The sequence below is a fragment of the Vicia villosa genome, linkage group LG4 (assembly GCF_029867415.1).
Source record: "Vicia villosa cultivar HV-30 ecotype Madison, WI linkage group LG4, Vvil1.0, whole genome shotgun sequence".
In the NCBI taxonomy this organism is placed as follows: domain Eukaryota; kingdom Viridiplantae; phylum Streptophyta; class Magnoliopsida; order Fabales; family Fabaceae; genus Vicia; species Vicia villosa.
The window spans coordinates 124,175,744-124,189,832 of record NC_081183.1 but is presented as its reverse complement, the minus strand read 5'-3'; the positions used below and the strand labels follow the sequence as shown (position 1 = coordinate 124,189,832).

At 35.9% G+C, this 14,089-nt stretch overlaps 1 protein-coding gene across 1 annotated transcript; it reads right to left on the bottom strand.

The window, feature by feature from the left end:
• Window positions 1–3,216: 3,216 nt before the first annotated feature.
• Window positions 3,217–12,057, bottom strand: LOC131595132 (uncharacterized). The gene is made up of 3 exons (XM_058867415.1): window positions 11,941–12,057; window positions 11,735–11,849; window positions 3,217–7,675 (listed from the first exon to the last, which is right to left on the bottom strand). The coding sequence occupies exon 3, from the start codon at window positions 7,672–7,674 to the stop codon at window positions 6,385–6,387; it is 1,290 nt and encodes a 429-aa protein (XP_058723398.1). The 5' UTR covers window position 7,675; window positions 11,735–11,849; window positions 11,941–12,057; the 3' UTR covers window positions 3,217–6,384.
• Between the last annotated feature and the right edge of the window lie 2,032 nt (window positions 12,058–14,089).

The following is a 14,089-nucleotide window of genomic DNA, read 5'->3' as shown; positions in this document are numbered from 1 at the left end:
AACAACTAATTCCCCAACTGCCAAACTCAGTTTCAAACAAACCATAACTAACTCTCCTTTCCCTTTAACTAATCCCTAACAGAAAAACAGAATCAATAACTAACATTCCTAACAGTTTTAACCAGCCTAACAGAATCACTAATTCAGTTCCAACTCAGTCTAACTAACTGAGTCAACAGTCATAACTAACTGAGTCAGTTCTAACCAATTCTAACCTCTAACTAACTTTCATAACTACCAGCAACTAGTTCATAACAGAAAGAGGAGAAGAGTTGGATTATCAGAAAAGAGAAAATCAGAGTGGAACTAACCTTTCATCACAACTGACTCAAAACCTCCTTCAAATCTCTATATAACAGTTCATCACCACCACATCACTTCTTCCTTCTTCCACGATTCTTCACACTCTCTTCATCTCCACCATTTCTCACTCTCTTCCTCATTCATCTTCACACCATTCATCCACCATTTTCGATTCTTCCACCACTTCTCATCACTCTCCATTCATCTCCACCTTCAAGCTTCTTCAACCAAGCTTCTTCTTCACTTCAACACCAATTCACCTTCAATTCTCCTTCAATCTCAGAACTTCATCTTCACCTTCCATCTCTCTAACCATTTCTCTGCTTCACTCATCATCTCCTTCAATCTTCTTCACCACACCTCTTCAACCTTCGCCAAATCTCTCAATCACCTTCACTCTCTACAATTCAAACTTCTGCAGAAAATTCAACCATTCATCTCAGCATCATCTTCAAAAAAACGGTCTCCATCGAATCTTCATTACACACCACGGCAATCTTCAACAATTGGTTTCAATTAATACAATCTCATCATCAATTTTCAACTGCGACAACGACATCGCGGTTAAACCTCCAAGAACGCAGGGAAGACGACAGAAGACGAAGAAGAAGAAGAGAGGTCGAGAGAAACACACACCTGAAGATCTTTGGATTTCTTCTATTGACGTCTTGAAGAGTCACCGGAAACTCTGTCGGTCGGAACTGTGAGATCGAGGTAAATCGGAGAAGGATATGAGGTTGAGATGAGAGGCAGAAAGGAGTATACGTTTGAATTAGTCGCGATTTGTGGAGGTGAAAGAGGGTTTCGATCGGAGATTACGCTGTTAAACCGCCGCGCCGTTTTGCGTTTGTTCGCAAGGGAGGAAGAAGAAGCTCTCGTTGGAAGTTGATGCGCCGCAAGAGGTAACCCTAATCCCCTTTCATTTTTATTTAATTCATTTTGTTTTAATTGAAGAAAATCTGAAAATTGAATAAAAATACAACCAAATCTGAAAACAAATGCATCGGGCCTTCACCATTATTGCCATGCACACCCCCGCGAGGCCCATACCACGCTTCTGTTTGGTTGATTTGAAAACTCTACAAAAACCTTCTTGGGCCTTTTTGCTGATCACACTCCCCTCAGGGCCCATCACGCCTTTTTGGCTAGAATCTGTAACAAAAACAACCATGGGCCTTCATACCCGATACTGCTATCCTCACCCCCTTGAGGCCCATCATCACTTTTTCTTGATAAAGAACCAAGCTGAAACAAAAACCTGTTGGGCCTCTGTACCAGCCCTGCGCCCTTTACCATGTTGCACCACCATTCCCAGCTTACACCCCCTCTGGGCCCATATTTTCTTTATTAGAATTTAGGTTTTTTAACATAGTTTTTTCTTATTTTTCTTAATGGACATACAATAAAATCAATAAAATTTGTTAGACTTTTAGATCATTTTTAGGAATTAATCTTGGTCCCTTTAATTGATATTTTTCATATTAAAAAATTCATAAAAATAAGTAGATTTTAGGTTAATTTTGACATTAATCTTTTGAACTCATTTCTTTCATAAAGTCATATAAAAAATAGTAGTTTTTTTAGTCTTTTACTATATTTTCTACTTGTGCTTTTATGCTATTTTCAATATTCTAATGTGACTTTATTTTCATGTCCCTTTAATCCTAACCTTAGGTAGAAACCATGATAACAATAACGATTAGGCATAGAAATTAGGCTAGCCCCCCCACTTTTCATCCCTTTTTCTTTTCAACACTAAAACATCTAAAAATATTCAAAATAAACTCCCATAAAAAACACCAAGAAAATACTTAAAACACTAATAATCAAAGTGACAATTCTTAAAAAGGGAATGGAACCTTGAACGTCTCTTGCTTAAGGGATGTTCGAGTGCTTGGATCTCCCTTGCTTAAGGGTCCCATTCAGGCGTAAGTTCCCACATTCTAAAAAACACAAACCAAAGAGTAACTCGAGTTTCCCTTGCTTAAGGGATTTCCTCGAAACGCTCAAAGTCTCTCTCTCACCTCTTTCTCTTAAGGGCATTGTTATCTCCGCTCTACTGCATCCTAGGTCGATCCCTTATGCAAGAGTGCGAGCGTTAACTCCGCCCAACTAAAAAACACAAAAACAAACAGAAAATATGGAGCCGAACTACGGCGCTCTGATTCCTGAAAAGGATACGTAGGCATCAAGTCGCGGGGCTTGAACGAGCACATTGGTAAATATTCTTTCTTTTCCCCGTATTTCCTTTGCATTCATTCGCATGTAGACATAGACATTAGACACACCCTTTAGATAGAAACAAACATAGGTGGATACCATCGAGTACGATGGGCGCGAGGGGTGCTAATACCTTCCCCTTGCGTAACCGACTCCCGTACCTTGATTCTCTGGTCGCAAGACCTTGTTCCTTCCTTTGTTAGGTTTTCTGATATTCCTTTCCCTTATGGGATAAATATATTGGTGGCGACTCTGTTCATTTTTCGCGAGCGTGCGACAGCGCGGTGGCGACTTTCACTGAAATATTGATTCGAGTCAATCCCATGGCTTCGATATCAGATTTTCCCCGCTACACCGGTCAAAACCTCAGCTGCAACTCCGACAATCCAAAATGATTCTGAATCAGGAAACCTGCATCATTAACAAAGAGATACATGCTAATTCAGAAGCATTCTGCACAACCAAAAAGAAACAATCTCAGTTCAAAACTAGTGCATCAATACAAGCTTACTACATCAGTCAACAGGCCCATTTCTAACAGTTTAACCATCCCCTAAGAGAATTTAAAACCTATAACAGAATATAACTACTTTCTAACCTTTAACTAACATCCCCAGCAGAATTCACTATCTCTAAACAACTGACCATAACTAACTATGCCAGCTCAGCAAACTTCCAAAACAGAAAAAACTAACTTCCAAACCTCTAACTAATTCAGTTTCCTCCATTCCTAGTCAGCATCTCCCAACCTCACTCCAAACCTATCTAACTAAAACCGAACCTATCTCCAAGCCAAAAACTCTCCCGAACCTACACTCTATATAAACTATCTCCCTCCACAATTCAATCTTCACGCCATTTTTTTCAATCACCATCCACCTTTCACCTTCACGTTCACCACTCTCTCACCATTCTCTGCAATCACTCTCCTTCATCTCCATCATCATCTCCCTCATCTCCATTCTTCATTTTCATCAAAGCTCAGAAAACCAGAACCAATCCTCTCTATCAATCCAACCTTCACCTCCGTGATTCTCTCTTTTCCCTCAACCTCAGAAGCTCCATTAAATTGAGCTTAACCTCACTCTCTCTCAACGATAACATCACATCAGACTCAGAAAACAGAAAAATATCAAGAAAAAGAAGGAGAAGAAGAAGTGTGAATCAGAAAAAAGAAAAGAGTAAAGCGTGCTCACTTGAATTTATAGTTATCTTCGAATCGGTCATAGCTCCAATCATCAATTCTCCATCTGCGATACGCAATCCCGCAACGCGCCTTCAACTTGCAATCCATCCATTCAATCCAAAGCTTCAACAATCTGTGAGACGCTCCACAACCACCATCGCCGAGCTTCACACATCATCTACAATTTTCAAGCATCATCGAACGCATTCCACAACATCAGACAACAACTACGCGTATTACTCCGCATCCGCACCAAGAAGATATACAAGCGGAAGACAGAGGAAGAAAAGATCGGAGATAGACGGAAGAAGAGCGTAAGGCGGAGACGGCGGTGAATTTGTGGCGACGTCGAAGATAATCGGAGGAGAGAGGTGGCGCGCCGTTTACGGCCATATGAAGAACGAGAAGGACGTTCATAGCTCAGAAGTCTCAATTGGTAACCCTATTTCCCATTTCAATTTCAATTTGTTTTTAATCTTCTTCTTAATAAACATAATGGATACTTAGTGTGATTAAATGATGATTAATATGGTTAATTGTTCAATAATAAAATCTAATAAAACCTGAAATCATATGGATCAATTCCATCTCATGGGCCTGTACACGATGTGCTATCCACACCCCCAATGGCCCAGCACATTTCTTTTTTCCTGCCAACAAAAAACGCCCCCTGGGCCAGTCCTTTGGGCCTGCGCCCTTTGCTTTAACATACACCACTAGATTTCACATCTGACCCCCCTGAGCCCATAGTTAATTGATAGTTTTTATGTTTTTTTACATAGTTCTTTATCTTCTTTTTTTAGGTAATAAAAATGGACATACAATAAGATCAATAAAATTTGTTAGACTTTTAGATCATTTTTAGGAATTAATCTTGGTCCCTTTAATTGATATTTTTCATATTAAAAAACTCATAAAAATAAGTAGATTTTAGGTTAATTTTGACATTAATCTTTTGAACTCATTTCTTTCATTAAAACCATAAAAATAATAGTACTTTCAATTCACTTTGTGCTATATTTTGACTTGTCCTTTTTCATGCTATTTTCAATATTCTACTTAGCGCTTTATTTTTCATGCTTCTTTTAAATCCTAACCTTAGGTAGAAACCATGATAATATTAGGTAGAAATTCCCATTCATATTAGGCTAGTTTCTTTTTCTTTTTCAACTATAAAACATCTAAAAATACTTGAATAAATTCCCCTTAAAAAATACAAAGAAAATACTTAAAACACTAATAATCAAAGTGAAAATCATTAAAAAGAGAATGGAAGCTTGGATCTCCCTTGCTTTAGGGAATCATTCGAGTGCCTGGATTTCCCTTGCTTTAGGGTTCCATTCGGGCGTAAGTTCCCAAATTCTAAAAAACACAAACCAAAGAGTAACTCGAGTTTCCCTTGCTTTAGGGATTTCCTCGAAACGCTCAAACTCTCTCTCTTTCTCTCCTTTCTTAAGGGCATTGTTATCTCCGCTCCATTGCATCCTAGGTCGATCCCTTATGCAAGAGCGCGAGCGTTAACGCCGCCCAACTAAAAAACACAAAAACAAACAAAACTATGGAGCCGAACTACGGCGCTCTGATTCCTGAAAAGGATACGTAGGCATCAAGTCGCGGGGCTTGAACGAACACACATTTGTAAATATTCCTTCTTTTCCCCGTATTTCTTTTTGCATGCATTCACATTTAGACATAGACATAGTACAAACCCTTTAGATAGAAACAAACATAGGTGGATACCATCGAGTACGATGGGCGCGAGGGGTGCTAGTACCTTCCCCTTGCGTAACCGACTCCCGTACCCTATCTCTGGTCGCAAGACCTTGTTCCTTCCTTTGTTAGGTTATCTGATATTCCTTTCCCTTATGGGATAAATATATTGGTGGCGACTCTGTTCATTTTTCGCGAGCGTGCGACACAAGTGCAAAATTCGTAGCTCCCGACTAGAAGGTCATATGGGTTCGGTTCCCGCGGAAAGTGGCTTGAAGGCCAATTCATTAAGGAAAGTGGCAGAAAATTAATTGTTTATGATATTTCGATTTTGCCGTTCCATTGTCTTCCGAAGGTTCGAAAAATCATAACTTATGTCCGCTAAATCAATTTGAGGTGATCCATATGCCAAAAACTCCGTCTTGAGGTTTACTATATTTCATGTGTTCGGGCTCAGAATTAATTCTGTGAGGAAGATCTCCGAATTTGCAATTTACCTGAAGACGTACGGTGAGAAATTATGTTAAACCGTTGTCTTCTAAACGAGCAATAGAAGTAACCAGACCACCAAAGGAAATCAATAGAGGGAATATATATATATTTATCTTTTTCTAAAAATATATATACATATGTAGGCGAACACATATATATATTTATATATAATTTTTTTTCTTCTTTTTTTCGTTATGATGACCAGAAAAACAAAAACATTAGTAGAACAATATAATTACAAATAAGGGAAAAACACAAACATATATATATATATATATATATATATATATATATATATATATATATATATATAAGTACGAACGTCAGGTCATCACAATGTAAATAGTACTATAGTGCATAAAACAGAGAATGCAGCAAGTGTATCAAATAAGACTGAAAGGAAAATCACATATATATATATATATATATATATATACACTAAGACAAGAGATCTCGTGAACAACACAGATCTATCACCAACCGGGAGGATGCTCTACAGGAGGGTCTGGGCCACGCAGCTCAGTCAACTGGCGTCGAATCTCTGCCACCTCGTGAGCTAGATCATCTAACTCACCAGCAAAGGAGGCATCGTTCAGCTCCAACTGTAGATGAAGGTCAACCACCTCATTGCGGAGCGTGGCTATCTCGGTGCGCATAGCGATCAATAGAGTGTGAATGTCATGTTCTTGCAAATTGAGGTTGTTAGTAAGAACAGTAGTGTGCACAACCTCGGATCCGGGTGTGTACTCCAGGACGGGATCCTCAGGGCCAGGAGTGTACTCAGGAATGGGGTCCTCAGGGCCAGGAGTGTACTCAGGCGTATAATATGATGTCTCACCCCAACCCTCCACATAATAGTTCCAGTTAGCAGGGTTGGAAACACATGTCATCTGAGGGTCTGGCAGGGTAAATGTGTAAACTGTCCGATCGTCAATGAGTAACCTATACTGATATGGATGGAAGGAGGCCCTCCTCATGAGTCCACGATCCATACAGAAATCTAGATCCAGAAAGGTATACCCACAGTATGGAGTCAGCTGAAATAACATCCTGTCCAAGCCCAGAGCAGAGGCTATCTGCGTTACATTCCCTTCGGAATGTATGAATCCTGCAGTAGATTGGGCAGTCTGGTCTAAGCTCTCTATCAGAAAACCTCCACTAGCGATGGGTCTAGACTGGCTGGCATAGTATAGGAATAGGACCTCCTCAGCAGTGACTAGGTGGTCAACATAGCTCCTCCCAAAGAATGTGTGGCAAAGGATCATCTCAAAGTATCGGAAAGCTGGATTGTGGATCTTCCTTGACAGCTGGGTAGAAGGGTCAAGGCTAGCTCCATCAGTAATGTCCTGCCAAAATTTGTCAATATCTCTGCTCAAAAAGTAATTCAGTGGCGTCTCAGTGATGGCGGTCGGTCCAGTTTGGAAACCAAGTAAATCTCCAAACTCCTTGATGTTCAGGGTGTACTCAGTGCCAAACAATCTGAAGTTAATCCGCCCTCGGTCATCTCCTTCACCCACCCATGGGTTATAATCTAAGGAGCTAAGGAACTCTAGAGTAAGGTTTCTGTAGGTCTTGTGGACATCATCAGCATAATCATTCCAGCCAAGTTGGTTGCACAGATATCTGATACTCGGCTCAATCCTGAGTGCTCCCATGCAGCTCTGATCACTAGTGGGTACCATAGGTCTAGCAGATAAAGCAGCAAATTGGGCTTTCTGCGCTTCATCCCTGAAAATTACAACCATACCATCGAGGTAATTCATCCTGAAAATAAGAAAACACGAGAAATTAGTCCAGATAATATATATATATGTACTAAAACAAAATAAAAGTAAAAATAAACCATGGGTTGCCTCCCATGCAGCGCTTGTTTAACGTCATTAGCTTGACGATTAGATCTTACTTCATGTAGGAATTAGAGGGTCTATCAGAATATGACTAGAGTAACCAACGGGAAGATCGCCCCCTTTGTATAACTTCAATCTTTGTCCATTTATCACAAACGGAACACATGAATCATTCTTAATTTCCACTGCTCCTGACCTTAGAACTTTTGATACTTCAAATGGACCTGTCCATTGTGAGCAAAGCTTACCAGGAAAGAGTCGTAATCTTGAATTGAATAGGAGAACTGGGTCACCAATGTTGAAATCTTTCTTTATGATCTTCTTATCATGCCATATCTTGGTTCTTTCCTTATATATGATGGCATTCTCATATGCATTCAAGCGAAGCTCTTCCAACTTGTGAATGTCCAGGATATGTTTCTCTCCGGCCTTTAGGTAATCTAAGTTCAAGGCCTTAATTGCCAAATAGGCTTTATGTTCCAGTTCGAAAGGTAAATGACAGGACTTTCTGTAGACCAATTGATAAGGGGTTGTTCCAATAGGGGTTTTATAGGCCGTTCGGTAAGCCCATAGAGCATCTCTAAGTTTTGTTGACCAGTCTTTTCTAGACAGCGATACAGTTTTCTCTAAGATCTGCTTAATTTCCCTATTCGATACTTCCACTTGGCCACTGGTTTGCGGGTGATATGGTGTTACTACTCTATGTTTTACTCCGTACTTACTTAGAAGCTTGTCAAATATCCTAGATATAAAGTGTGATCCTCCATCACTTATGACTAACCTCGAGGTTCCAAACCTAGGGAAAATGATATTCTTGAACAGTTTGATAACTACCTTGGTATCATTTGTGGGTGATGTAACAACTTCGATCCATTTTGAGACATAGTCAACGGCTACTAGGATGTACTTGTTACCCATTAGGGAAGGAAAAGGCCCCATGAAATCAATACCCCAAACATCGAATAATTCTACCTCTTGAATGTTACTCAAGGGCATTTCGTCACGTCTTGAGATGTTCCCAGTGCATTGGCATCGGTCACATTTCGAAATGTAAGTGTGGACATCGCGCCAAATGGTAGGCCGATAAAAACCTGCTTGGAAGATCTTAGCGCATGTCTTAGACGTGCTTGCATGTCCGCCATAAGGTGCAGCATGGCAGTGTTCAATGACATTGCCTACTTCTTCTTCTGGCACACATCGTCTGAATATGTTGTTTACCCCTCTTTTAAATAGGAAGGGTTCTTCCCAAAAGAAATGTTTAACATCACTGAAAAAATTCTTCTTCTGTTGGTAACTTAGGTCAGGGGTATGATATCAGCGGCTAGATAATTTACAATATCTGCGTACCATGGTGCGCTGTTCAAGGTTGAGATTTCCTCATAAGTTTCCTCTCCAGAGGTATGCAGGGTATCCTTCTCAATTGTGTTCATTCCAGCTACTAGTCTTTCATAGGTAGAGTGATCATCTATAGGTATTAGTTCAGGTTTAAGATGTTCTAACCTAGAGAGGTGGTCAGCAACTAAGTTCTCTGTTCCCTTTTTATCTTTGATATCGAGGTCAAATTCTTGGAGTAAAAGAACCCATCTGAGCAATCTAGGCTTAGCATCTTTCTTACTTAACAAGTATCGGATCGCAGCGTGATCAGTGTATACTATTATCTTGGCTCCTACCAAATAGGATCGGAATTTATCGATAGCAAACACTACAGCTAGCAATTCTTTTTCTGTGGTTTTATAATTAAGCTGGGAAGCGTCTAGGGTTCTACTAGCATAGTACGGCTCCTACAGAGAAATCACTAGCATCACACATGATTTCAAAGGGTTGCGTCCAATCAGGGGGTTGTATGATAGGCACTGAAATCAGTGCTTGCTTTAAAACTTCAAAGGCTTCAAGACATTTTTGGTCAAATTCAAACTCGACATCTTTCATCAATAGGTTTGTTAAAGGTTTTGTTATTCTGGAAAAATTCTTGATGAAGCGTCGGTAGAACCCAGCATGACCTAGAAAACTCCTCACTTCCCTAACGGTCTTAGGTGGGCTTAGGTTTTCTATAACTTCTATCTTGGCCTTGTCAACTTCTATGCCTCTCTCAGAGATGATGTGTCCTAAGACTATCCCTTCGTTCACCATGAAATGACACTTCTCCCAGTTCAACACAAGGTTCACTTCCACGCATCTTTCCAAGATTTTCTCTAAATTTGAAAGGCAATTTTAAAATCAAATCCACACCGAAAAATAGTCCATAATTACCTCCATAATTCCATCGAGGTAGTCTGCGAAAATTGACATCATACAGCATTGGAAAGTGGCAGGTGCATTACAGAGCCCAAAGGGCATTCGTCTGTAAGCGAATGTTCTATAAGGGCAAGTAAATGTGGTTTCCTCTTGGTACTCTAGGTGAATAGGGATTTGGAAAAAGCCAGAATATCCATCAAGATAACAGAAATACGAGTTCTAACTAGACGCTCAAGCATCTGATCTATAAATGGAAGAGGGAAGTGATCTTTCCTAGTCGCCTTGTTCAACTTTCTATAATCTATACACATGTGCCATCCTCCTGCTGTTCGTTTTGCTACGCGCTCACCTTTCTCATTTTCCACGACGGTGATACCTCCTTTCTTTGGTACCACATGGACAGGGCTTACCCACTTACTATCTGAAATCTGGTATATGATGCCAGCTTCTAATAACTTAAGGACTTCTTTCTTTAACACATCGCTCATGATACCGTCTTTTATTTGTTAGATCACATCTAGATCTTGAGTTAGTTTAACTACATATGCCTGTTTGTAGTAAGGCTGGTATTTTGCACGAAAAGCAAACTTCTTCTTAAACATATGGTTAAGGTGTGCGGGATAAATGTTTGGCCATTGCGTTGCTTGATGTTTCAAATATCGACAACGCGAATCAATTTTCCAAACGTTTTGTTCAGGTTTCAAGTCGCATATCATAATAGGTGCCCTTGACATGTTTGACAATGTAACTTTGTAATAGGTGGCCTTGACAAGTCGCATATCATTTGGCCTTAACAATGTAACTTTGTAATTACTAAACATACATATCACAATAAAAGTGACGATAACAAACAAAACATAAAAACCACTCCATAAAAACAGAATCTTATCTAAAACTGACAAGTTGTAAACTAATGAAACCTAAAAACTTGGATTACCTAACAAAAAAGGAGTTCATATGGTAGAGGAAATAACATGATTATACAGAAGCAGGCATAAAAAGTGGAAAAGAAAAAAATCGTCAAGTAACCAAAAAACGGAATCTTGGAGAAGCTCAAACAAAAAAGAAAAATGGAGTAATCAAAAACTTGGCACATGTCTAAGACAAGCATGTTTGAAACCACATAGAAACAACATCAATACAAAAAATGAAAGACTACAACTACAACATAAAGGATTTCTGGAAAAACAATAGATTACCTTAGTGCAAGGATGTTGAAGAGGAAGCTGGAAGGAAAGAGTTTGGTTTCTTATGGAGATAGAACAAAAAATAGGAAACTAAAGAGAAATGTATTGAAAATGAAAGAGGTGGATATGTTTTGAATAGGTTTTCAGATTTGAAAGGATGGAGGGAAATACCCACTGCTTAATACATTTATGAACAAACAACCCATAAGGAAATATAAAGGTGTCACTTGAAAAAATGGTAAAAACTAATTGGTGGAAATAAAATTTGATTTAGTAAATTATAATAAAGAGCATTTCTTAACATAAAAAATATTTTGATTAAGAATTATTTAGGGTGTTAAGTGACATGTAATATTCTTAATTAAGTAGTTGATGATTTAAAATCAAACAAACATTAGCTCCAATGAACCATATAATAATTTATAAATACATAGATAAATATATTATGTTAAAAGTCAAATTGGCTATGAAAATCAAAAGGAAAAATAACATGACCAACCGAGAGTACATTGCTGTAAAAAAATTGTAATGTTGTAAAAACTATGTAAACTCACCTAATTAATCAAAGAAATCAAGGCTGTTGAAATAAGATAAAAATGATGAACCATAACATCTTATCTTGAGGTACAAAACTTGTAATCTGGAAGGTTTGCTCCAATAAAATTGATGCTGATTTAAAGTTTCAGAGGAAAAGTTAGTGAATCTATCATTATATATATGATAAAGAAGAAACAAATGATGATATTATAAAAAAAATCACCTTGATAGTCCATAGCAGAGTTGATTTGAGGAAAATTGTCATTAAAAATGGAGAGAAGAGTTTGTGAACTGTATCGAGAAGCTAGTGGTATACTGGTAATCTGGTATGGAGGAAAACTTCTACACGGAAAAATTAGGTAGGGCCTGAGAGTTATTTTATGTATAGTTAAAGCCATGTGTCTAAGTTTAATTGGATACTTAGATTTTACACGGATTGTGCTTTTTACATGATGATCCAACGGTCGAGATTGCATATACATATAATTGGTTGTGTTTCTTTGAATGGTCATGATTCTAGTAAAACTAATGTGCTCATTATATGGTTGTACAAAAAATTTCAGAGTGTAAGGAGGTTGGTAAAGTAGTTTTTGAGAGGAAAAAAGTGAATATTTTGAGTGGCATTTAAACCTTTGTTTCAGATTTCTTTATAGTTTTATATAATATTTTTGTTAAAAAAATATAGAATATTTTTTTTAAAAAAAATTAAATTAAAAATTAGTTTAAATAATTATTTATATTATTTATAAAAATGATATTTAAAATATTTTAGTATTTAATTTTTTTTATATTAAAATTTCAAAAACTTATTTAAATTTAAAGTTATTTTAACAGTTTTTTATAAAATTATTTTTTAAGATGAATTTTATTTTAATCTTTAATAATATAAATATATATTATTAAATTTAAAATTAATGTTTAAATTTATAAATAAATAACTTTAAAAACCTTTATTTTATATATATATATATATATATATATATATATATATATATATATATATATATATAATCATTTCTAAAAATATTAAAAATGATTTTTTTTTAAAGTTAAAACAAATGAATCTATAATTTTGGAAAGTAATAAATTTTCTCATCATATTGAAGTTAAAACAAGTGGATTTTTTTTCTTTGTAATTTTAAAAATAGATTTTATAAATTGTTTTCTTTAAATATTACAAATTTTTTTATACTCATTTTATCTAAACTAAAACACTAATTTTGACAGCTTATAACATAAACATATATTATTAAAAATTAAAATATAGTCAAAATCGCAATTTTTTCAAAAAAAAAATGTATTTCAAAAATAATTTTTATAAAAATCTATTTTAAATAACTTTAAAATTAAGTGATATTTTAAAATTTTGATATCTAAAAAAATTTCAATAAAATGAAAAAATACCTAAAAAAATATTTTAAGAATAACTTTTTTAACCAAATTTTTATTTGAAACTTTTATAAAAAAAATTATAAAATGTTTTTACACAAAATTGTACGACACTATAAAAATCTTTTTTTTTTAAAAAAAAAAAAAAACATACAGACCCATAAAAATATGTATGGAATTGAACCTATAAAAAAATGGCATAATTTGGAGTTGTTGTCACAAGCCAAAAGTATATATATATATATATATGTATATATATATATATATATATATATATATATATATATATATATATATATATATATATATATATATATATATGTGGAGTAAGTTATTATAACTTACTCTTGGAGTCAATATAACCCTCCTCATATATATATGAGGAGAGTTATATTGACTCCAAGAGTAAGTTATAATAACTTACTCCACATCTTGACCATTAATTCTTTTCAATCTAATGGTTAAAAATAATAAGTCATTAAATGTGGAAAGAGAAAACTATTCCTTATTATTTTTAACCATTAGATTGAAAAGAATTAATGGTCAAGATGTGGAGTAAGTTATTATAACTTACTCTTGGAGTCAATATAACCCTCCTTATATATATATATATATATATATATATATATATATATATATATATATATATGGGGACGACTCAGGTGAAAACAATGGGTTATTATGAGAAATGAAAACAATGAATCACGACCATTAAATTTTGATTCTTTGACTTTAATGGACTCGATTGGTTTCTCTTCAATATTTATTTTAAATCAACCATTATTTACATATATAATGGGATATATATATACATATATAAATTTTTACATTTTCGTCGCCTAAGACCATTATTTATTAGGACAAAACTTAGGTATAATTTTTTAGGTGTGATTCTTATTATTTTTCAATGAAAATGCGACAAGTGTATAATTTTCTCTAACACATATGTAAATTTCTCCTATTTTCACTCACTAAATGATATT